The sequence below is a fragment of the Talpa occidentalis genome, unplaced genomic scaffold (genome assembly GCF_014898055.3).
Source record: "Talpa occidentalis isolate TD23 unplaced genomic scaffold, MPIMG_talOcc4v2.1 talOcc4.7, whole genome shotgun sequence".
In the NCBI taxonomy this organism is placed as follows: Eukaryota; Metazoa; Chordata; class Mammalia; order Eulipotyphla; family Talpidae; genus Talpa; species Talpa occidentalis.
The window spans coordinates 50,665,208-50,689,381 of NW_023605083.1; the positions used below are offsets into that span (position 1 = coordinate 50,665,208).

At 40.4% G+C, this 24,174-nt stretch overlaps 1 protein-coding gene across 3 annotated transcripts in view; it reads left to right on the forward strand.

The window, feature by feature from the left end:
• Positions 1-24,174, forward strand: part of NTRK2 (neurotrophic receptor tyrosine kinase 2) — a 337,402-nt gene that overhangs the window by 226,564 nt on the left and 86,664 nt on the right. For all 3 annotated transcript variants that reach the window (XM_054689473.1, XM_054689472.1, XM_054689471.1), the window contains exon 13: positions 20,614-20,744. In XM_054689473.1, the coding sequence (XP_054545448.1) occupies positions 20,614-20,744 (131 nt within the window). The remainder of the gene's footprint in view (positions 1-20,613; positions 20,745-24,174) is intronic.

The window sequence follows — 24,174 nt, forward strand, 5'->3', positions numbered from 1 at the left end:
TTCCATGATGGGGTTTTAGGAGGCATATGTACACCTGACTATCTGTACACCTGGCTATCTGTACATGCATGATAGAAACTAGGATTGTATAGGAAAATGAAATGTACATAGATAGAAGTAGGACATTAAAATTGCATTTGATGTAGAAAAGATGTCTTAAAGGAAGTTGAAAGCAGGAAAAAAACCCCAAAGAGCTGTAAGTCTAGAGATATGGATGGAAGAAGATCTGTATAGAAAGATTTGACACTTGAAAACAATGTGTAGTTGTAGTCGGAGAGAATGTGTAACAAGGAAGGAAAGGAAGTTTGCCTAATTCCAGGCTTGGGAATACCTAGAATTCAGGGGGAAAAGAAGAGGGAAAAGGTGAGGAAATGGGAAGAACAAGTGTCTTGGAAGTGACAAGAAAAGAGAGGACAAAGAAAATACAAGTTGAGAGAAGCTGCTTGGTGAGATGGAGTCAGTCAGTGACCGGGGAGGGCTGTGTCGCTAGACCCAGTGGGCAGGATACGGTCAGTGCTGAGGACCAAAGCTTTGTGGTCTAGCGGAGGTTTCTAGGCAAAGAGTATGGACAGGGGGAGAGTGGCAGAGAGTTGATATGACACTTCCTGTGGACTGGTTCTTCCCTCTTTCCCCAACCCCTTGCCAGACCTCTTTACCAAAAAGCAGACTCATTCCTAGTTCCTCTCTCTCAGAGCCCTAGTATTAATGGGCAGACTGAGGGGCACCCCTGGGCCCTCAAACCTGCCTGCTCTCAATGGGTTCGCCATTGAGACAAAAGTACTTTTGACAAAAAGTAAAGACAAAAAGTATTTTTAGTGCATAAGACCTTTAATAAAAAAAAAACTTTAAGATAATGATATGCAATTGGGAGAAGAGAAAGAATATAGTTAAAATAGTTACCACATGAATACCCAGAGTTACCCATCCCCTGCTGGGTAAATGCCCAGCCAAAAAAGGTTGGCCAAAAACAGAGTCACTGAGGCCCAAAATCTTGCCACAAGTCTAAAGCACCTTCTGGTGGAGACCTGTAGGAAAGGGACAGAAGGGGCCACGCAAGACTGGAAGGAAATGAGCAAAATAAAAATCAAGATAAAGGCTGCCTTTGTTAATCTCCCCATGGGTCTCTCACCCACATCTCTGTCTTTTTCAAGTGTCTCCTTCCATGTCCTCCAAGTCCCTGTACAAGTTCCAGACTCAAACGCAAGCATGGCTTCTTCACACATGTTTCTGCTCCATGTGCTTCCTTCAGTCTTCTAGCCTTCCTAGGGTCTTTTCCCCCCATCGCTGCTCTACTCCACCCTTCTTTGGGTGGGGCAGGGATGCTGGACTCTCCCATTCCTATGGGAATCACACTGTTATACGGACCAGGAGATGGTAGTAAGGCCTGCCAGGTCACATAACTCCCAGGTCCATAAAGACTGACAGTAATGTCAGGACTGGCACAGTGGCCCAAGGCAGGTGATAAAAGTTTTCAGCTGGAAGTGCCGCTTGGTGCTATGGAGACCACGTGGGCTTCTGGCGGCTCTTCCCCTCCACAGACTGCTTTGCTTTCAGTGTTACTGTTTATTGCTTTGTAATTGTATTCATCAATATGCAACCCTCTTCCCTGAATTAGCATTTACCTTTTTCCTTTTGTGAAAGCAATATTTGAATGGGTGTTTTTGTTTTTTTTTAAAGGAAAGTTTTAGCCAACTATGTGGCTCATAAAAATCTAGTATGCTCTTATGGAAATTTGAAACATTTTTTATAAAGTGCAGTGGGAGTTAGGGTATTGGTGGAAGTTGTAGAGTAAGTGTGGAAGCAGTATTTGTTGAATTGAAATGTGATCTCCTTCAAATCACACACACACACACGCGCGCACGTGCTTGCACACACACACAAATGTATTTTATATGACCTGCCATTAATAATTAAAGCATACATGTGCACTTGACACTCACCTCTGTTCCTGGCAGGACTGCTTCTAATGTAGATTTCAGCTAGATCGTTTCATAAGAAGGGAAGAAATGTGGGGAACCCAGAGAGAAGGTCCTCACCTGTGAAGAATGACTTTCATTTTGATAAGCTCCACAGCCATTTCCATAGCAACAGACATTTTCCAAAAATTAACTGAAAAACATGTTACATGTGGAATCCCACTTGGCATTTTGGTAAAAATCTTGGTTCTTTGGTTTTTCATTGTTAACAAGAACAATAAACAAATAGAACACATGCTCTGAGTTAGTTTACTTCTCTTTCAGAAAGCAGAACAAAAAATAGCATGCATATTTTTGTACCTGCCTGACAAAAACCCCCAAAGCTTTGCTTATTCTGCCCAGGCTGGTGGATAAAATTTATACCAGTGACAAATATTAGGGAATTAAAATAATGCATTTCTGTTGAGAAAATAACTGTTTTTTCCTAGTTTTTTAAAAAAGTTTTTAATTTTTATATTCCCCATACAATTGCAACCCCCTTATTTTGACCCCTAACCCTCCTTTCCCCGCCTCCAACCCCCATAGAGTGTCTCTGGTTCATAGTTGTTTGTTGATTTTGATTTTTTCTTTCTTATAATTATTCTTTTTCCTGGTCCCTTATTTAGGTTTTCTAGATTCCTGCTATGAGTGAGACCATCCGGTATTTTTCTTTTTCTTTCTGGCTTATTTCGCTGAGCATGATCCCTTCCAGGGCCATCCATGTTGCTGCAAATTGCATGTGTTTATCTTTTTTGAATGCTGAGTAATATTCCATGGTATATATGTACCACATCTTCTCGATTCAGTCATCTATTTTGGGGCATTTGGATTGTTTCCAAAGCTTAGCTATTGTGAATAGTGCTGCTATAAACAGGGGTGCAGGTGTTCTTTGGAATTAATGCTTTTGTGTCCTTTGGGTAAATACCTAGGAGTGGAATTGCTGGATCGTATGGAAGCTCTATGTTTAGTAGGTTGAGTAATCGCCACACAGCTTTCCTAGTTGTTTTTGATAGTATTCATCTTTTTTTTTTTTCAGGTTTCTTTTTTTTTAAGATTTATTTATATAAGAACCGGGGTACAGGCCAGATGCACAGGAGGGTGAGAGGATTCACCAGAGACAGAGTGGGGAACAGAACAGGCAGACCGATGAACAGGAGCAGCGGGCAAGACAGGAGAGGTCTGCTGCACCATGTGGGACCCTCGCCAGTCGGCGGGCTGGGATCAAACTAGTGCTGCAGAGACTGTGGACAGCTTCACAGTGTGGCGCTCAACCACCTGCACCACCAGGGGAGGCACCATCTTTTTTTTTTTTTTTTTTTAATGGTAACACTTGCTTCACTTTTCCTACTTTTTCCAAATTTACAAATTTGGTGTAAAAGTAAGATGGTTATATGGACCATAGCATCTTGTCCTGTGCTTTTTGCTTTGTTCTATTTCTGAGTGCATTTGAATATATTCTTGCATACAAGTCATGTCCAACTTTAGTTTCTGAACTTCCAACTTCTTATACAAAGGTCAGTTGATATTTTGGCGCTTTCTTGCCCTCTCTGTTGGTTGTGGGGCCAGACAAGGCAATGTCCCTCAGAATCCCTCCCTGCTGGGGATACTCTGCTGGATTTATCTTGAACCAGGGAGTACTAGCCTTTTAACTTGTCAAGTGCAGGAAGCTGAAGTTATTGTGGTATTGGCTACCATAAAAGAGAAAAAACTCTCTCTGTGTGGACTCTTCAAACAAGTGAGACCATTTCATTTATGGGAGCATGGAGGGAGTCCCGTTTACTCTGGGTCTGCATTGTTGCCTTTGGTAGATCCCCAGAAAACATCTAACAGATGGATGACTCAGAGTAAATAAAAGCTGAGGTCAAGCACTTTGGAGGTCAAGCACATGTCAATTAGAAGTGACTCATCTAGTCATTAATATAGGTCAAGTGAAAGGCCTTTAAGCCTTATAGGCTAAAAGTTTTCTACAACGAACATTGATTATTTTTGCAATCAGACAAAAACAAAGGGAAAAAAATAAACAGCACTAGTAAAAAAAAAAGAGAGATCTAATTGCTTTTTTAAGGATGACATTAATTTTTTTCATGACACATTTCTTTAATGTTTTTCTCATTTGCAGCAAGCAATGTTTTAACAGTGCCCAATACACATACTCATATACTCGGTGCATTACTGATAAAAACATTAAGTCAACAAACATTTACTGAGCACTTATTACATAGCAGGGAGCTTGCTAGTCGCTGTGGGAGATTTATGGATAAATAATACATGAGTCAGGTCCTCAAGGAACTAACTTATGATGCAGGTGGGACCAAAGCCATAATTGTTATTAATGAATGGTAGCTTTTCAGGGCAGACTTTTTCTTATAAGCAAGTAACATGCTTTGCCCATATGAAAAATTTATCCAGTGTCACAAGGCACATCTCTGACATTTTTCAATTAAACTTTTTACTCTGGGAAAATTGTTGATTTGCATGCAGTTGTAAGAAATAAGAGAGTGATCCCATGTTCCCTTTACTCAATTTCCCCCAATGCTAATATACTGTAAAACTATAGCATGACATTACAACTAAGATATTGACATTGGTCTAGTTAAGATATAGAATATCTCTCTCATTAATGACCCCTGGAAATCACTAATCAGTTCTCTATTTCTACAAATAAGCCATTTCAAAAATGTTATATATATGAAGACCTATAGGATATAACCTTTTAAATTATTTTTCACTCCATGCATCTCTCCAGAAATCCATCCAGATATATTATTGCTGAGCTGTAGTCCATAATATAGGTTTATCAGTTTATTTAGCCATTTGTTTCCAGTTTGGAGCTACTGTGCATCAATTTGCTGTATACATTTCTGTACATTGTGTGAACATGTCTTTACATTCCTAGGGTAAATGTCCAGAAGTGCAATGCTGGGGGGTATTTTTTTACTTTTTAAAGAAACTGCCAAAATGTTTTCCAAAATGGCTACACCATTTTATATAGTCCAACATGCAATGAGTGAATGATCCAGTTTCTCCACACCCTCACCAGCATTTGGTGTTACTATTTTTATTTCAGTTATTCTGATAGGTATTTAGTGAAAGCTCATTGTGACTTTACTTTGCATTTCCCTAATGGCAACTTATTTAGAGTATCTTTCATGTGCTTGTTGGGTACACTATGTGTATATACTTGTGTGAAATGTCTCTTCATACCTTTAGTTCATCTTCTAATTGAACTGTTTGTTGTTTTTTTTAACAATTGAGTTTGAAAGTTTAACATGTATTCTAGATACTATTTTTTTTTTTTGGTCAGATATTTGGCTTGCCAATATTTTCTCCAAGTATATTGTGTGTTATTTTCATACTCTCAGGAAGATCTTAGTGAGGTTTTTATGTTAAAGTCCAGTTTACAAATTTTTACTTTTATGTATCACACCTTTAATGTCAAGGTACGAAAGCTTTGACTAACCCAAAGTCCCGAAGATTGACTCCTGTGTTCTGTTCCTTAAAAAATTTTATAATTTTGTGTTTTACATCTAAGCCCATGATAATTTTTTAGTTATTTTATGTATAAGGTATGGGGCATAGGTCATGTTTCAATATTTTTGTCCTTGGGTGTATAAGTGAGCAAACAGCATTTGTAGAAAGGCTGTTTTATTAACTTCCTAGTATTGTCATAAAATATGATCATAAACTTGGTAGGTGAAAATAATTGAGATGTATTCTCTCATATTTCTAGAGGTCAGCAGTTTGATATTAATGTCAGAAGGGCCACAGTCCCTCCAAAGGCTCTAGTGGAGACTCTTTCCTTGCCTCTTCCAGTTTCTAGTGGCTTCTGGCACTGCTGCCTAATAGGAGCCATGTAGACAAAGAAATGTTTTCCATTTCAGGCAAAGAACAGACCTGGGCACACTAAACATCTGCTCTGAGGAACACAATAGATCACAGATTCTACCAGTGGCAGGTCTGGGGGCTGCTCATTTCTTGCCTTCTTTAATCAAAGTTGGTTCAGGGCCTGGGTGCTCCGGAGACCACAGATGCCAACCTCAGTTATAAAAGCAAAGATTAGTTCCGGCCAAGTGGCAGAGAAAAAACTATCCTACTTTGCATATGAAGGTCTAAGACATGGAATATTGTTAATTCCTGAAGATTTCAAGGCAACCTGCTTGCAAGTTAAATTTCAGGGGAGAGATGGGAGTGATTTATGGTGACATCTATTTAGCTTTTATAGAACATAATACATGTGTTCTTGCTTCTACCGTAAAATTAATTGTTGCTAATTAGTTAGGGCTGCCAGCTCACTTGTGTGTGCGAGTCTGTCACACTCCCTTCTCCTGATTCCGTTAATTAGATTTCCTGAGTCTTATCCTATCCCAGTGTCCTGTAGCTTTCCTCCCACACTATATTTCTCATTTAAACAATCAAGCCTGGGTTTTTTCCTCTCTTCGCTTGGTTTTTGGATAGAGGTTTAACTTTGGGGGTGTAGAAGTCCTAATGATGTCAGGTGAGGCAAATCATTTCCCACACACCATCAGGCATTATGTTACTGCATTTGACCCAAAATAAACATGTCTTCCTGAAGTTCTTTTCACTGAGTACAGAATTTCTAGGAAAGAATACAATTAAGCTGTCAGGTCTTTGTTTTAGGTTATCAGCTTCTGGTTGCCAGAGTCTGCGATGGAGGGCCTCCTGGTAAAATGATAGCCCATTCATGTGTGTAGCTGCAGGAACTCCTGGGCAGGGCGGCTCCTAGCCCTGGTGACAGCTGCCTATTATTGTCATCATTGTCATCAGTATGAAGGGAGATGTTTGAGGGACCCAAGAATCAAGTTTGTCCTCAGCCTGGAAGCCCTGGGAGGGGCTCCTGCATTCTTGCCTAGGGAGCATTGTTGTTTTTTTTTTTTTTAAAGATTTATTTATTTATGCATTCAAGAAGTGGGGTACAGGCTAGAGGTGTGGGAGTGAGAGGATTCACCAGAGACAGAGTGGGGAACAGAACAGGCAGACTGACTGAAATACACTGCTGAGGGGAGCAGTGGGCGAGCCAGGAGAGGTCTGCTGCACCATGTGTGTTGCTCCTTGGCTGGCTGGGGATCGAATTCGTGCTGCAGAGGCTGCGGATTGCTTCACAGTGCGGTGCTTAACCTCTTGCGCCACCAGGAAGGACCCGGGAGCTGTTTGGATAATTGCTGTTGACATTTCCACAGGAATAGGAGGTGAATTCTGTTGGATTTTTGGAGAGCAGATAGCCTGCTTCACTCAACCAGTGTGAATCTAAAGGTGACAGTCTCATGAAGTTATCATCACATACAATGACAATAAAAAGAAACGTTTTTTCCTAAATACAGTTCTGCCCCTGATGAAACTTTTGCACTGCTAGTGAGTGAACAAAACAGTTAAAGGAGAAGAGAAAAAAAATCTGTGTACACTGATCACACAGTGCAAGCCTCTGCCCACCTCCTGTGAGATGGCTTATTTCACACTTGCCCATGACAGAGTAATGTGATTCCATTGACTGGCAAGCAGCTGTCTGTGTCGCATGTGAGTTGTCTGCTATGCGTGTGTGTGTATTGATGCCCACACACAGAAATGAAAAAGGAAAGCATGACAGAGCTATTGAAATTTTATGGAAAATATGTCTTTATTAAAATTTTCTTATGAAATTGAAGACTGTTGAATTGCATTCAAATCTATCAAGTCTGCAACCTCACCTGACAAGCAGAGAAAGGGAAATGATGTCAGCCCCTTACTTTTTTTTTTCACCCTGAGCAGGGCTTCAGATAATAGGTGTTAGGCAGAACTAAGCACTGAGACTTCAACTGTACCAAGCAATCTAGTAGTGGGATCCAGGTTCTCCCTCCCCCAGTGCCATATTTGTCCATGACCTCCTGCTTCCTTGCCTCCTCCCTCTTCTCTGCTTCACACTCAGGACATCTTTGCATCTGCTTCTGCTCCTCATCCTCCTGGCATCTCCTAGGAACTGAAGTTGTCCATTGAATGGTGATGTTTGATAAGCTCCTTTGACACTAGATGTAAAGATTCCTATGACATGGACCCATTGTTAACAGCACTGGTGTTTGTGTATGTGTTGAATCATTTTGGATGGAAGACCAAGAGATGATATAAGGGACCTTTTGAGCTAATTTTTGTGTTTTTTCATGAAATCTTTGCTTTGGCATGCTCAAATCACTTAATTTGGCAGCATGGTTAAGAGAAAACATGATTGAGAAGACATTCATGTTTCTAAGAGTGGAGTATGTGGGATATAGTAGCTGAGAGAATAATATTTTGCTTGGGTTTTCAAATAACTTTCAAATAATATTAGAATTTTTAGAACTTCACAATGACCGTGCTTTTATTAATGCAACAATCTCCACACTGCTCTCTTCTTCTGGGTGCATGGAGTATATTGTGCATATTCCAGACAATGTACTACTTATAAATGCATCCCTTCATTCAGGAACCTATGGTAAGTTCCATCTGCTTATAATATCAAATTAATCTAGACCTCTCACCTAACCTTCAATCTCTCTATGCTCTGATTCTATTTACTGGTGGCAACTTCTATTAAAATTACATCCCCATCTCTATTCACACTCTAGAGGAAGGAGAGAGGTCCTATTCCCACCACCCTGCCTTAATGCCTTTGTTTCTTTTCCTCACTGAAGAACCCCACTTCGCCTCCACTTATTTAATGATTGCCATTCTTCAGAGTTCAACCCAGAGCTTGTTTTGTTTTTGTTTTTGTTTTGTTTGTTTGTTTTATCTATGAACCCTTTCCTAGAGTCACCATAGCTTCCCCTTTCTTGAGTTCATACTCCTCCAGGAGACAAATGTTTGCACTCTTTTTGCATTAGCATCTAGCTTTGATTATAGTGTCTTAATAAGTTCTCACCAGAATGAACTTTTTATTTTCTTGATTCTTTGTCTCCAGAGAGCTTCCTCTATCCCTCTGGTGTAAAGAACATTAAACTTGGAATCAAAAGGCTACACCGTCACTAACTAGCTGTGCCTTCTTGAAAAAGCCCTTTGATTTCTCTGAACCTCTGCTTCCTTAGCCGTAAAGTGGAATTCAGGAAATTTCCAAAGCTTATTTCAAAGAGTTGTTTTAATGCTCAAATAAAATGACATGTGAGAGTACTGCATGTGCCTTAAAAAATTCTGAGAATAGAACACCCGTTGTTATAGTTGTCTAATGTTTAATGGTATTTATATAATGTTGAATTGAACCAATAAAACATATCTGTAACGCCAAATGGCTACAGAGCAGTGGCCATACCATCTAACATTTATAGTACATTTTATTTTTCAGAGTGATTTTACTTAGAATACCATTTTGTTTTTACTAGGATACAAAGGTCAGGTATTTTTACTCCCATTTTACAGCTAGAAAAAAGAAATCAAAGTTGAACAGATACATTAAATGAATGTACTGAGTCTTCCTTTATACTTCTTAATCTTTACTGCAAATTGCCTCACCATGCTTGGTCCTGCCCTTGGTGCTTTCTTCCTTATTCCTTGCTTTTCCTCCTCAAAGGGCACTTTCCTCCTTGACTTTTATAGATTCTTGTAATTTCTAGATTCTAGGGTAATTTCCTCTGGGCTTATAAAGCCCTCACTCTTGCTCATTTCATAATCATGTGCACATTCATAAGCTGGAGGGGCAAAATATAAGGACCTGTTTCTATTCCTTACAATGTTGGTGCACTCAAATACTTTTAGGTGGAAAAGGCTGCATCAGGGCAGTGACTTGAACCTGACATTGGGCCCTCATTATCCAGTTCAGGTCCTCCCTGAAGAGTTCAACCTTCTAAACAAAAAAGTAAAAGATTCTCCCTGAAGGCTTTATCCACCCTGATCCCAGGTGGGCCTATGAGGCAGGGCTGGACACTTTTTAGCCACGCCCACAGGGAAAAGTTGCCACAATCAATCACTTCCTCCACTGTCAGCACACTGTACAATTTAACATTGCTTATTATTGAATTAGTTTGTTTAATATAACTTACTTTAAATATTTGTTGCTATTTTAAAACTCTAGACCCTAACAATAGCAGTTGCAATGGTTCATATTAACATATAAGAATAGAATATTAAACTTGCTAAACCTAGCAAAAGTAGTCCCTCCCCCTTTTTTTAAGATTTATTTATTTATTTATGCCAGCACTGGGTACAGTCAGAAGCACGGGAGGGTGACAGAATTCACTAGAGCCAGAGCGGGGAGCAGAACAGGCAGACTGACGAAGTACACTGCTGAGGGGAGCAGTTGGTGCAGCAGGAGAGGTCTGCGCACCATGTGGGACCCTCGCCAGTGGCCAGGGATCGAACTGGTGCTGCAGAGGCTGTGGGCAGCTTTGCAGCCCAGCGCTCAACCTCTGCACCACCGGGGAGGTCCTAGTTCCCCTTTTATAGCAACACTGAAACTTTCCCAGGAGAAGGCATTTTCCCATCAGAGATTTCATGAAAAGATCCAGTAAACCCAGAGCCATATTTGTCTGACCATCTATTGTACCCCTGACAGGACCCCAAAGTCCACTGAGTTGGAAGGAGTAGCTCCTTCTAAAGCAATATGAGTATGTAAGTGTGACTTAGTTGTGTAGTTTTTATAACTATTCTCCAAAAGCTGAGTCTGTAGCACTGGATCTGTTCCAGTGAACAGAAACACCCCAAACAGGCACTTAGGATTAGACAGAGAGAGAGCAACCCAAGTTCCATGACGTTCACCTTATAAATCTTCTCTCAGCTCATAAACTGTCTTCAATGCCATCCTTCTTGACATGAGTTCGCACCCAAGATTTTGCAGCTCATCAAAGATGGAAAGCGTAAATAGGCAGAGAACAAAAGAGATAAATCTGGTAGCCATAAAGAAATGGTGATTTGACTTTAGGGGACAAGCTAGCATAATATTCCACTGACTTCATGCAGACTTTATTTTCCCTGCCGTCCTCTGTCCTTACATTTTAGAGCTGTATAATTGTTTGATTGATACATCTTTATAATGAGAAGGATCGGGGTATAATGAAAATGGCATTGTGTTTGAGGGTAAACAAATGTGTTTTGGGTCCTGGCTCAGCTCTAGGAAATGAACACTTTTACTGTGCCATGCTGTCCTCATTTATAAAATGAATAGCTTGTTTAAGGTCTTCAAGTACCCTGTTTGAGTCTTGGAGAACATTTCATGTGCTGTGGAGACTTCAGCACAGAAAAGCAGTTCAATTAGATTGGTGAACTGAGCATTTCTATTTGTCTCTTCCCCATATTAGTGAAGTGAAGGAGAGATAGAAATCCTTAATGGGTGTGAGTTTTCAGCAGATTTTTAGGTGAGATATGGTACGTGGCTGCCATGTTGATGCATGAAAGAAACAGTGCTCAGCTCCAACTATGCTGTAGGGGGAGGACTGCCCTGTCTGGTGGACCCTGGAGTGAGCACAGGCATGGGGCCAGCAAGGGCAGCAGGTACAACAGATGGAAGGAGCAGGAGAGGGCTTTAAGCACAGGGAAGGGACAATAGCATTAGCGCTTCACACTCCCCCTCCAATCTGGCAGAGAATCACACAGGCCATTATCTGTTCTCAGGCTGGGCTCATCCCCTAAAATTACTTGAGTGTGTCAACAACATTTGTAAGGTACAGCAAAATATTCTTATATTTTGTCCCTCAACATTGTGAATATGCACCTGATGATAATGAAATAAATAGTAGTGAAATCCTCATACACCCACATGAAACTGCCCTAGCTTACAAGAACCTATGAAAGTGAAAGAGAAAAATGTGCATTGAGGAAGAAACATGAAAAAGGAGGAGGCAAGACCCAAGGTGCTGGGGGGGGAAGCAGTAAGTGAAATCATAGAGGTTCTTGTTTACAAAGATGCCAGTTAGTGATAAATTAGGTTGAACCATCTAAAATAGCTGATAATTATTTAGTTTGGGCCTGCACAAATGGAAATCTCTTTTAGTTCAACCTAAATAGTTCCCAGATGTTGATTTTAATGCATACAGGTCTTAATACGAAGGTCCAGGGTCTGACCAAGTCAGTGACAACTTAGTGTTCTGGAAATGTCATAATTTGTTATATCTGACAAAGTCCTTCCTTCCAACCAATACTTCAGACCCTGTTCAACTTACAAGGGACAACTCAAAGGGTCCATCCTCCAGCTCTAAGGCCTACACCCAAATGACTGGCTTTCTCTTCTAAACACACCCTTAATGATACAGTTTTAAAGTCCATAAAGGCATTTTTATAACATTTGAATATATTCCTTCAATTGTGGTAACTAATTTGAAAGGAAACCTACACCCCTATGTTTATCACAGCACTATTTCAAATAGCCAAGTTATGGAAACAACCCAAATGACCCAAAACAGATGAGAGGATTAGGAAGAGGTGTTGTATATATACAAAGGAATATTACAACATGGCAATTTTTATGTTCTGCCTTTCACAACTATTATGTTGTTTCATCTCCATCTTTGACTGTCTTTCCTTTGGGAGGGCAGGAGGTTTGTATTTTGTTGGAAGAAACTGCATAGGGCTTGAAGTCAATCCTAGGTATTCTTGTCCACTTTCCAGCTATGTGGTTTTAAGCAAATTATTTAACATCTCCAAGACTCAGTTATACCATTTCCAAAATAGAGACAGTGATGTCTCCTCCTAGGTCCATCAGGAGATGGGAATATGAACGCATATAAAATGCTTATCACAGTGCTTGGCACACAGTACATGTGTAGATTATGACAGCTGAGTTCTCCCCCTTATTCATTTTTGAAACCCCCACAGCACCAAAGATTTTTTTCACTCGGATGCTTAAATGGTGAAATGAGGGGGGGAAAACAACTATTTTTGATTGGAAGTTTCTCTAAGTATTATGTATTCTTTAAGGAAAATAAACTTTACCTTTTAAAGTAGGAATTCTCAAATTAGCAGTGAGAGAGAAAATGCCATAGGATTCTGCTTTGTATATTAATTGAACAGAAAGCCATCCAGAGATGGAAAACATTTGGGATATTCCCCAAAATCTTGTCTAAGACCCTCCATCTTTCAGAGATTGGCCATGTATCATTGATAATGAGTTCTACTGAGTGTCTGCATTTTTACAGAATTGGGGCAGAGGTTATTACAGCTGAGGAAAGCAGCCTGGGGATTCTGGCATGGGATTCTGGGTCTTCAGAAATGTCCACACGTTTCCCACTGCTTATGAGGCAGAGTGTTTGCCCCTTTCTCTGCATTCAGAACTTTCTCATGAAGACTCCAGCCTGCTCTTCTATAGTTGGCTAGATGACAGAGACTTTCCCGAGCAGCCCAATTGCAGTGCACTCTGCCTAGCCCTCTCATGGCCATTTATCACAGCCTGGTCGCATTATAGTTCCACTTGCTTCTCTTTCACATCTCCCTGCCCCCGCACTAGAGAGTGCACACAGAGAAGAAACACTGCATTATGTCAGGATAAACTTCAAAACGAAGACAGGTCAAGGAAACTAATCAATACTCATTGGTGTGTTTCTTAATTATCCCCACCTAAAACAAAAGACATCGTCACAATGGGAGCACTCATGTAGCGCATGTCTGTTAGGGCCAAAGACTTGAAGAAGGCAGTTGGGAGAACTAATGGCTGCTGGTTTGTCAAAGAAAGGAAAGATCCCATGAGCAGGGTGCAGGAGTGGAAGGTCCCAAACATGATCTTCTCAACTAGAGCTCTATGCACACAGGTTGGGAGGGGGGACTTGGGTGTTAAAAGGATATTTTTCACCCTTGGGAGCAGGATAAACTTTAGGGCTCAGTGGCTCCGGGATACAGAGTTGGGGAGGTAAGCAGCTAAGACTGTCTGGCCCACCTGCCAGGATTTTGTATGATCACTCTGCATAATTATTCCTGAAAATACAAACATTGCCGGGACTGACTGACAAGTATTATTTCAGCAGGGAGGCTGTCAGGGCAAATCAATCCAATTCTACCACATGCCAGTGTGTAGAACAGATATAATTTTGGCTGTTAGGGGCTGTCAAAGCGAAGGATGTGCCGTATGTGTATTTTGAAGTGTTCCCTTCAGTCTAACAGGCTGAACAATTTCTGGGGCTTTCCCCCCTCCCTGGTTGTTTTTTACAAGAAGTTTTGGGAATTTAACTTCAAATAACTTGATTGCTTTTATCTATTGAAAGGTTCAGGCTAATTAAACTCTACCCCTGGCTCCCCCATAGCTGCTCTGCTCTCATTCAGCATGGGGAGTAGTAAAATTTAATTTAGGAGGAAAGGTTCATTTGCTGCCATTTGGATGTTGTATGTGGCATTAAGTAGGTGCCTGGAGCTTCCCAGGGACACACAGTCACCGGGCAAGAGTCTCTCTTGTCCATACTGGGCCCAGCACAGGGCATAGCCCCAAGGCTCTACATGCTTGTGCTCGTGGACCCCTTGGCAATTTCTGAAAGTGCTGGTTGTTCTGTCAGTGGCCTAAAGTTGAAATGAGCATCAAAGGTGAATCCTCGGGCCTTAAAATGGTTCCTCTGTGTCAGGATTTTTCTATAACCTCCACCCCAGTGAGCCTCCCATGCCTTCCCCAGAAATCTCTACCTCACACTAGTCAGCATCCCTCCCTACCTCCTCCCCTCCTACCTGTCTTCTTCCTGTTTTACCTGCCAAGTTTTTAAATTTTCATAGTGGTATTTATTTTTCCTCTTCCATACAAATCATCTTATTCTCTCTCTCTCTGTCTCCCTCTCTCCATACATAGGTATACATAGGTATTTATGTATGTGTGTATACCTATGTGTGTGTCTACATACATACATACATACATACATATACATACACACACACATATATTCTTTTGGTCTGGAATGGTGCCTCACACACAGAGTAGATACTCAAATATCTAATGTGTGAAAAACTTTGGAATGCACTATTTTTTTTTAAAGATTTATTTATTTGTTTTTTTTATTTATACAAGCACTGGGTACAGCCAGAAGTGCGGGAGGGTGAGAGAATTCACCAGAGCCAGAGCGGGGAGCAGAACAGGCAGAAGGACCAAAGTCCACTGCTGAGGGGAGCAGCGGGCGGCAGGAGAGGTCTGCGTGCCATGTGGGGGGAGCAGCCAGGGATCGAACCGGCGCTGTGGAGGCTGCGGGCAGCTTCACAACCCAGCGCTCAACCGCTGCTCCACCGGGGAGGCCCTGGAATGCACTGTTAAGTGCATCTGATCCTCTTCTTTTACCTTTTCTGAAAATGGAGATAAGAATATTCTACTAAAGGGCCTCCCCTGGTGGCACAGTGGTTGAGTGCTGGGCTGCAAGGCTGCCCACAGCCTCTGTAGGGCTGGTTCATTCCCCAGCCACCTGTGAGGGTCCCACAAAAAAAAAAAAAAAAAAAAAGAATGCTAGATCAATACGAATAATGATAACCCTTGTTTTCCTTTCTGTACATTTTCTGGCCCATCATAGCAATTAGCACATGTTAGGTCCCCACTTCCCTCCCTATTTCCTCATTTTTTTTTTTTTTGAAGTGGCACTTGGAAAAGGATAAGAAAGTGGATCGCGCTGTGACCACAACTAAGTCAATTAATTGTGGTTGTTGCTAAAATAAATGTAACTATTGACCTCATTCAGAAGGCAATGAAAACTAATTGATGGTAATGCACATTGGAATGTTTTGCTGGGAAGTGCTTAAGAATGGTTCAGTATTGTTACATGGCCTACTTCATCATTAATATCATTTACAAATATTTGGTCTTGTCCTGGTGTTTTTTCTGTCTGTGGTCTTAGCTGCATTTATTTTATCTTAATAAGAATGTAGATGAAATTTAAAAACATAGTTCTTGTCTTTTAGGCAAATTTATTTCATAAGGTGAATGATTTTATTGCTTCAGTATGTTGTTCATGAAGTAGCTGCTAAGATATTTATGGATGTTTCAAGCATTTCTAGTAGAAAAGATATTGATTAAATGTAACTATTTTTTCCACTATAATGTCCATTAAAACAATAGCTAATTCCTTAAAATAACTGGAACTGTAGCAGAAGAAGAGGGAGAGGTGGTTAGGATGGGCATGCAGGCCCTGAGATGCCTGGGAATAGGTGTGGGTGGCTTGTGTCTGAGAGCACTGCAGGTAAAGGTGTGAATGTCAGGTGTAAATGTCACTGACTTCAGGTTGTGCTATGGAAAGCCTGGTCACTCCTCTGAGGGACAGAGGACCTGTCTCCTTCTAGCTGTATGGCACTGAGGAAGTCACTTCCCCACTCTGATCCTCATTCTGACTGTCAAATGGGATGGAGTCAGTCTCCTGATCTTTAAATCCTCTTCCTCTCTCAGCCTGTAGTCCTTTGAGATAGGAGATGAAGCTGGCCCTCCATTTAGGTCTGTAGGGAAACTGAGTTTGCTCCTAACACAGAACATTATCTCCTAGGGTATATATAATACTACTTTTTTACCTTCCTGTTCAAAACTTTAAAATATCTTTCCTTTGAACTGCAGAGCTCTTAGTACTTGGCCAGTCTTAGTGGTTCAATAAAGATCTGAATTTAAGATCTGTGTGCAGGATATATCTGTTGGGCCAAAGGTTCCTATAAAACCCCATTTCTGAGGAAATGGGAAAGACACATTTCGTTCAGCATTAAGTCGGTAGAATTATATTTATTTACTTCCTCAGTTTTAGATTTAGTAGTAAAGGATACAGACTTGGGTTGATACTTTATAGTCTATGTATGTGTGAATATATATATATTCCATATTTATAGAATATTTATTTCTGGGAGATAGCAATACAAGGAATTTGATCTAAACTGTCTGAAACTGCAAGTGTCTCTGTAAACTACTGAAGCTACTTTGTAACAAAATGCATTTTCCAGTGACTATGATGTGATAACTAATACAAAACCAAATTCTACTCAATTGTGGTACTCATGAAGCAAATGACCAAGAGCACCAAATTTCCACTCTGGAAAATTCCATTAATGACAAAGAAGTCCAGGCAGTTTTTAGTCACTCATCTCAATTACTATTGCTGCCCATCCATTTCTCCCTGATTCTATAGAGTGGATTTATTTGCACAATAATCAAATCACATGCTCTGTTCTGGCTATATCAAAGTACATAGATCAGTTTTCAGACTACATAGGTTTGGTGCTGCATTTTCTACACCATTTAAATCTCTTATTGAAGCTTCCTTTTCTTTTAGCAAGGGGAATTTTAAAGAGAAACTTTTTGCATAAAATTAAAAAAAATTGCACTAGAATGTGTAAAGTTTTGTAAGCCAATATTACCTCATAAACATAATATAAATATAATAAAAATTAAACTGTTTTGAGTTTTTTTTACAAATCTAGGAAACCTGTTATTGTAGAGTTTGGGATTTTATTTATTTTTTATTATTTAATCAAGTTGGGTTTTAAGTGATTTTACTCAACTCTCTAAATTTAAGAGCAGGTAATTACAGACCTCATGAAAAGGAAGCATGTGAAAATGTACCAGGCTTACTCCACAGCTTACTGATCATGGAATCCTACAACTCATTGAACTCAGAATGCTTTGTATAAAATAAATCCCAATGTTCATAGGACTTTTTAAATGGTGATATTTAAAAGGCTATCTATGTCACATTGAAATAAGGAGCATATCCGAAATGTGAATTGTTTCCTTCATAAAGATATTCTCATTTTCAGAAATAGTCAGCTTAATGCCTTGCAAACACCCAAATCCCAATGACTTGTGTCTCACCTCTTAGCTGCACTATTGAAAAACTTGAGATAAGGGACAGCCCAGTGTTCCTATAGCTTGGGCAAGTTACTAAGTGAAATGTAATTACCAAGATATCAGCAATGAGGGGGTAGAGGTGGTATGGGCTAATGGCTCCCTGGACAGTTGCTTTAAGATGCTCTCTCTAGCAGTAGAGGAGAGATGGTCAGAAATTGGCATGCAGTTCCTGAAGCACCTGGGAATAGGGATTGAGAAGACTTCCATCTGAGAGAGCTGCAGAGGGGAGCATGAATGTCCTCAGGACATAGACAAAGTTTTATTTGAGTCAATGAGGTAAAGGGAAGTTTAAGAAGGGATGGGAGATGTATAAAGGACTTATGAGGGGGTGTGAGCCTGAGTGCCCCATGGAGGAGTTTACAGAGGAGGTAAAGGGATGAGCACTGACTCAGTCTGAGGCATCCATGAGCAAAGTTGGGGTGAGAGTCCCAATAAGAAGGGATGACTCAAGATGCTGCTGAGGACTTACTAAGGTGGCTGACAAAACAGGAAGTGAGGCGGGTTAGGATAAGCACTCAGGATCGCTTGGAGGAGAATGGGAAGAAATTCTTGGCTTAATGACTGGATGGTAGCTTGTTCTTTCCATTCCTGATGTCTCACACAATTGGGTTGCTTTACTGTCTGCAAACTCAACAGGGTTGTTGTCAGTTAACTGAAATAATATGACTAAACAGTATTTGTCTGTCATTGCATTGTCATTTGACACATTTTTTTTTACAAATATTTCTGTAGCACCAACTGTATGCAGAGCATTTTGAGGCCTTGTCAGGAATGCACATTCAAACACACAGTTGTTACCTGTGCCGGAGTGACTTGTAGTCTTATAAAAGAGAAATGCGTTCTGTTTAGAACACATTTTTGTCCATATGGCAAAAGGACACTATTCACATCCTCTAAATCAACAAATTAATGTAACATAGTCCCTTTTTTAAAGAGAAGATGCATTTACTTTTTCAAAGTCATCATAGGAAAACAGGTCTTATCAATTTTAGTTTTGAAGAAGATGAAATTTGTCCTCCCCTGGTGGCACAGGCTGTTGAGCACCTCACTGTGAAGCTGTCTACAGCCTCTGAAGCGCAGGTTCGATCCCGGCCAGCTGGCAAGGGTCCCACACAGCGCGGCAGACCTCTTCTATCTCGCTCACTGCTACCCTCAGCAGTGTATTTCGTCAGTCTGCCTGTTCTGTTCCCCGCTCTGTCTCTGGTGAATCCTCTCACCCTCCCACACATCTGGCTTGTACCCAGGTTCTTGTATAAATAAATAAATCTTTAAAAAACAAAAGAAGATGAAATTGTGGCTTTATCCATAGCTTTATAAACTTATTTCCTGCCAACTTTTTCTATGATTAGAAAATTAATTTTTTAAAAAGTAGAAGTCAAGTAATAGTTAAATAATTTCTTTGATCTGCCTAGAGAGTAAAGTAAATCAAGCAGCAATTTAATTCCCAATTAATTTGCAACACCCATTAAGTTAAGTATTAGATATTAGCAGCATACCTAATTCTCTGCAAGAATGACATTTGTCTCTTTATATATGTTCTCTACCTAATGAATACACTTCTCTTATATTCAAGTGTTGCTACTACAGCCTGGAAAATTAATATATATTCTTATATTCATTAATATTGTTGCTCATAAAAAACCTTTAGATTTTTATCATTCTTGAGTTCCCAGAGGCCTATAGAAGCAGGCATAGCTCCAAACCACATGAATTATCAGGAGGGAAATCCTATTAAAGTAAAAACTTAATCACCACTTGCATTTATATCAAGTTGTATCTAAAGGGAAACTGTCACAAGTATCCATTAACATAGAATGGATAAGCCTGTGTCCATTAACATAGAATGGATAAGCTAAAGGTGGTGTAGTCCTTTCCCAGGATATCATAAGGTAGAAAGAGCAAAAGAAATACGACTGTATGCACCTTGTACCTCAATAAAACCCAATCTGAAGGACATTCTTGAAAGACATAGTTTATGGAAGAATATACATAGTATGACTCCATACCAGTAGGTACAAAACCAGGCAAGGCCAATAATATCTTAAATACTGCCATTCAGGGAAGAGGACTTCAGGAAAGATCGGTGTCCCTGACCTGAGGAACCCTGTACTAAGGATTCCACATTTGATGTGCAGTTGTGTAGTTGTGCAGTTGTGTCCTCTAGTGTCTCCTTTTAAGCTTCTCCACTGGCTGTGGCCTGAGTTTTGCTTCACTCTGGTTTCCACTTTGCAGCAAATGAGCTTCAAGAAACCCTTAACTGCCTCTGGCCTCGCTCCCCCAGAGGGGGCATGGATGAGTGACATGAACCAGCTCTGCTCTAGACTGAGGGGGGAAATATTGCTCTTATCCAGAAACCTCTCCTTTACTCTTACCTCTTGGCTTTGGAGAAAGAAAAGGGTGAAGGAAGCTGGCCCTTAGCACAGTCTAGATATTTCTATCAGTGATACTCAATCGTTGTCTTACCCATCTCACTAGAGGTGACAACTGGAGTGAGGACGAATCTTTAATCAGCAATGCACTGCCCCTTGTGTTCTTTAAACTTCAGGAGACTGAGCAGTTTAACAAAAAGGTAGGGATGCCTCCCTTAATAGACACATGAGTGACAAATATATGCAAAGTATCTGTGGTGTCAGAGGCCTGTCATTTCTCCCCTTTCCTTGTCTGTGAAGACATTAATGCCATCTTGAAGGCAGTGGAGAGGTCACTACTTTAATTCTATTAAAAACAACAACTGAATTCTGGAAAGCTCAGCACAATGCTTTCCAGACATTTGCGGTGAACTGTATAAATGGCCCCCAAGCTCCTCCTTGGGCTTGCTGTGTGCAGTGGAGAAAATCTGGGCCTGCAAGTTCAGGAAGCAAGCCACTGGCTCCCAGCGTCTGCCTTCCCCTCAGTATGTCTCAATTCTAATTCCCTTCTGTTTTTGTCTTACAGTTGTTCAGCATATCAAACGACATAACATCGTTCTGAAAAGGGAGCTAGGCGAAGGAGCCTTTGGAAAAGTTTTCCTAGCTGAATGCTATAACCTCTACCCTGACCAGGACAAGATATTGGTGGCAGTGAAGGTAAGAGAACACTCCAGATTGTCTCATTATCCTTGGTCACACCAATGTGTGGAAGCGTTACTTTATTTTATCTTAATTTATTTGAATGACCAGGAGCAGATTATATGGCTGTGATGGCTGTGTTCAAATTCATTTAGCTAAATGATTAGTAGGAAGGCTATTTGGACAGAGAGGTTCTTCTTAGGGGTAACCTACCATCTGCAGGCTGTGAATTGCTGTGAGTTACTCTTCCAAGTAAATGCTAACTAAATTTTGGATGGAGGTCAGGGGGTCAAACAGAATTCAATCTACTAAGTCTTGGAGTCTCCACCTGTTTTTCAGACTGCTTGACACTTGAGTCAATCTCAGCTGGAGTTTGTATGTGTTTGAGGTTCTGGAAGGGAGGATCACGGACTTTACTTATCCTCTCATTCTCTGTTCTGCTGCCATGCCTCCCCCGGTCTCTTCCAAATGTTTCCAAGCCCCCGGGATTTTATATAGCATAGGCAGGGTTCACTCCTGACATGGATGGTAATCTACAGCCCAAGGAGACACAATCAAGAAATCTGACGGCCTTTCATCATATCATTTCCCCATACCCTCAACCAGGAGCTCTGATCTTCCATAAGACAAACATTATTGAAGGGAATGAAATTACCACTGAGCTCTTGAAAACACAAGAATTAACAAAAATCAGCACAAAGGCTTTTGCAGATCTCTTATGTATGCATTATCAAAATACTAAAAAACACTTCACCAAGGTATTGAATAATATGTACATACCCATATATAATATAAACACAGACAAGAGATATATGTTTATAAAATGAATTAAAGTGCCAAGTGAATGTGGACATGACTAATGTAATAAAATATTACTTCTTGGCTTCCTAGAAGAGCTTTGTTTGTTTCTACGAAACACAAAATAATTTGTGTAAATAGCACATGTTTACTCATCAGAACCAGAACAAAACTTTTCATTTTTGAAAATCAGATATATATTCCATTCCACTGTATTTAGCATTAAAATATGGAGTATACATAATGGGTAATTGAAAAAAGAAATCAAATTATTCTTGAAGTTAACCCATCCTGCAGACTACACACAGCTCCTGTTGAAGTTCATCCAAAGGAGAAATTGCATTTGCTTTCCTTGTCATCAAAAGTAACTCAACTGAATGTCACAGATATTTCCAGATCCTCAACAAAGACTCCTAAACACTGCACTTTGGAGTGAATAAAGGACAAATCTTTCTAGGGGTGAAAAATGTAGTACATATAAGATAAGCACCATCTCGTTAGAAGGTGTCAAAGTGGGAATCCTGCAGTGACCTGGGGACATCTAACTCCTACTGTTAGTGCTTCCTCTTTTCTTTCATTCACTCAAAAAACTTGTTATAAGCACAAAATTTTTAGAACATTTGACAGTGTTACATCTGTGGTCTTTGCTTTCTTCTGCTGCATTTTTTCCCCTTTTGGATCAATGGGCCCCCAAAATGCCTGTATTCTTGTAGATTTATTGACTGATAAAATGTTAGAACTGGAAAAAGTTTTGGAACATTGAATCCTAATCTAGTCTTGTGCTAAAGACAAGGAGACTAAAGACTGGGATTCACGTTCTGGGTCCGTGTTTCTATTGCCATTTGGAGGCCACTTTGGGAGTTAAATTGGGCCTTCAGACTCTGAATTTACTTTATGGGATCACAGGTGGCGAATCTTTGAATATAAAATAATCGTAGGAGATTAGGGAATGCCAGATGACAGTGTAGGAATAGCTGAGAGAACCCAACCATATAGAGAAAGCCTCCCCAAAATTCCAGTGTGTGTATTCTTTCACGTTGGAGTCATTGTTCTGTGCCGACTTCTCTGTACTTACAATCCCTTTAAGAAGAGGGTGCTGCACAGCTAAATACAGGGCACCATCAACTCACACATTACATTTCTTTTCAAACACATACTAAAATAGAACTTTGGGGCTTATAATGATAAAGGGCCAGAGACAGCGATGTGCAACCAATTGCCTTGCCCAAGGTATGCTTCTGTCTGGTCATACCTCCCATCACCACCATCAGGGAGATTACTCTCTGGTTTAAATCCTAATCATAGTACTAATCTCACCTCGGACCCAGACCCAAAACTTAGTCCTCATACATCTCCTGACTCTGCCAAATAAGTGCCGACAAAGTGATGCCATATGATGGTTATGGGTATTTGCTCCTTAATCAACATTGCCAAAAAAATTTAAGAAGGGATGTTTTTATCAAATCTTGACCTCTTTGCTGCCCCTGTTCTTGTTGAAATTCAAGTAAAACTATCCTCTCCACAAGGGAGAACAAAATGATGATGGCTGAACCCTTCATTCCAAATCCAAGATGACATACTTAGGAAGACTTATCTCAGTGACCTCAACTGTAAATTTTTGTTGAGATTGGAGGTTTTGCTTATGTTTTCTAGAATGATTTCAAGCTTCAGAGAGGATGCCCATTTTAACCCTCTGTGTTCAAAGGCTGCAGCCACACAAGGGAAAGTTTGAATCTCTCAGGAGAAATTGCATCAGAATAACAGGCAGACCTTTCCCAGAGTTACCTCTAGTCAGCCTGGCTTGCTCATCCTCAGGGCTGTGGGCATCTAAACATGTATTTAAAAACTAAATGAGCTGGGGAGTAAAATTTCTATGGTTCAGCCCTGACCATAATAAAGGGATGTATTTTAAGCAATGACAAAGTGACTTCCAGGGCCAGCACAGCCTGTCACCTCCAAGGAGCAACTGCCAGGGCTGCTGCTCTTCCACTGGAGGCACAGGGATGTTTGACAGTCTTTCTGCCAGTTGCCTAGCAACCCCTGCAGCATTGATTATTCATGCTAAGAAATAGCAGCTATTGTCCTTTTTCCTTTTCTAGAAGGAGCTGACTGGTTTGAAATTCAAGGCTTTGCTTTCAGATTGATAGATGTCAAATTTCCATAAATTCTAGTGTCTCTTGCCCCAAATGATTTAAGAATTTGAGGGATCCACAAGAACTAGTTTAAATGGACATGAGCCTAAGGCATATGCAGGGAACTCAAGGGCACCCGCAGGCTGGGTATGCCTCTCACATTAGAGTCTGCTTATTCAGATCCAACCAGATTGCTCTTTGCTTGATATTTTTGGATGACCTTTGTTTTTTAGGGAAATGGATTTGTCAACCCTTTTTTTCCCTTTGACAATGAATTACAGGTGAAGAAGCCATAGACACCTGGATGAGAAGCAGAGAAACCAGTCTTTGATCAAAATGAGTTACTTCACCTTTAAGTAACTCAATTGCCAAGGAAACGCTTCATTGCAGTTTCTCTGCATTAGCTGTGCTTGCATTAGCTATTTTTGATTCTATCCAACCAGCATGTCAATAGTTACAATTCCTAAAACATCTCCCTGTACTATGAATGCATGCTGATTTTTTTTTTTTAAAACAGA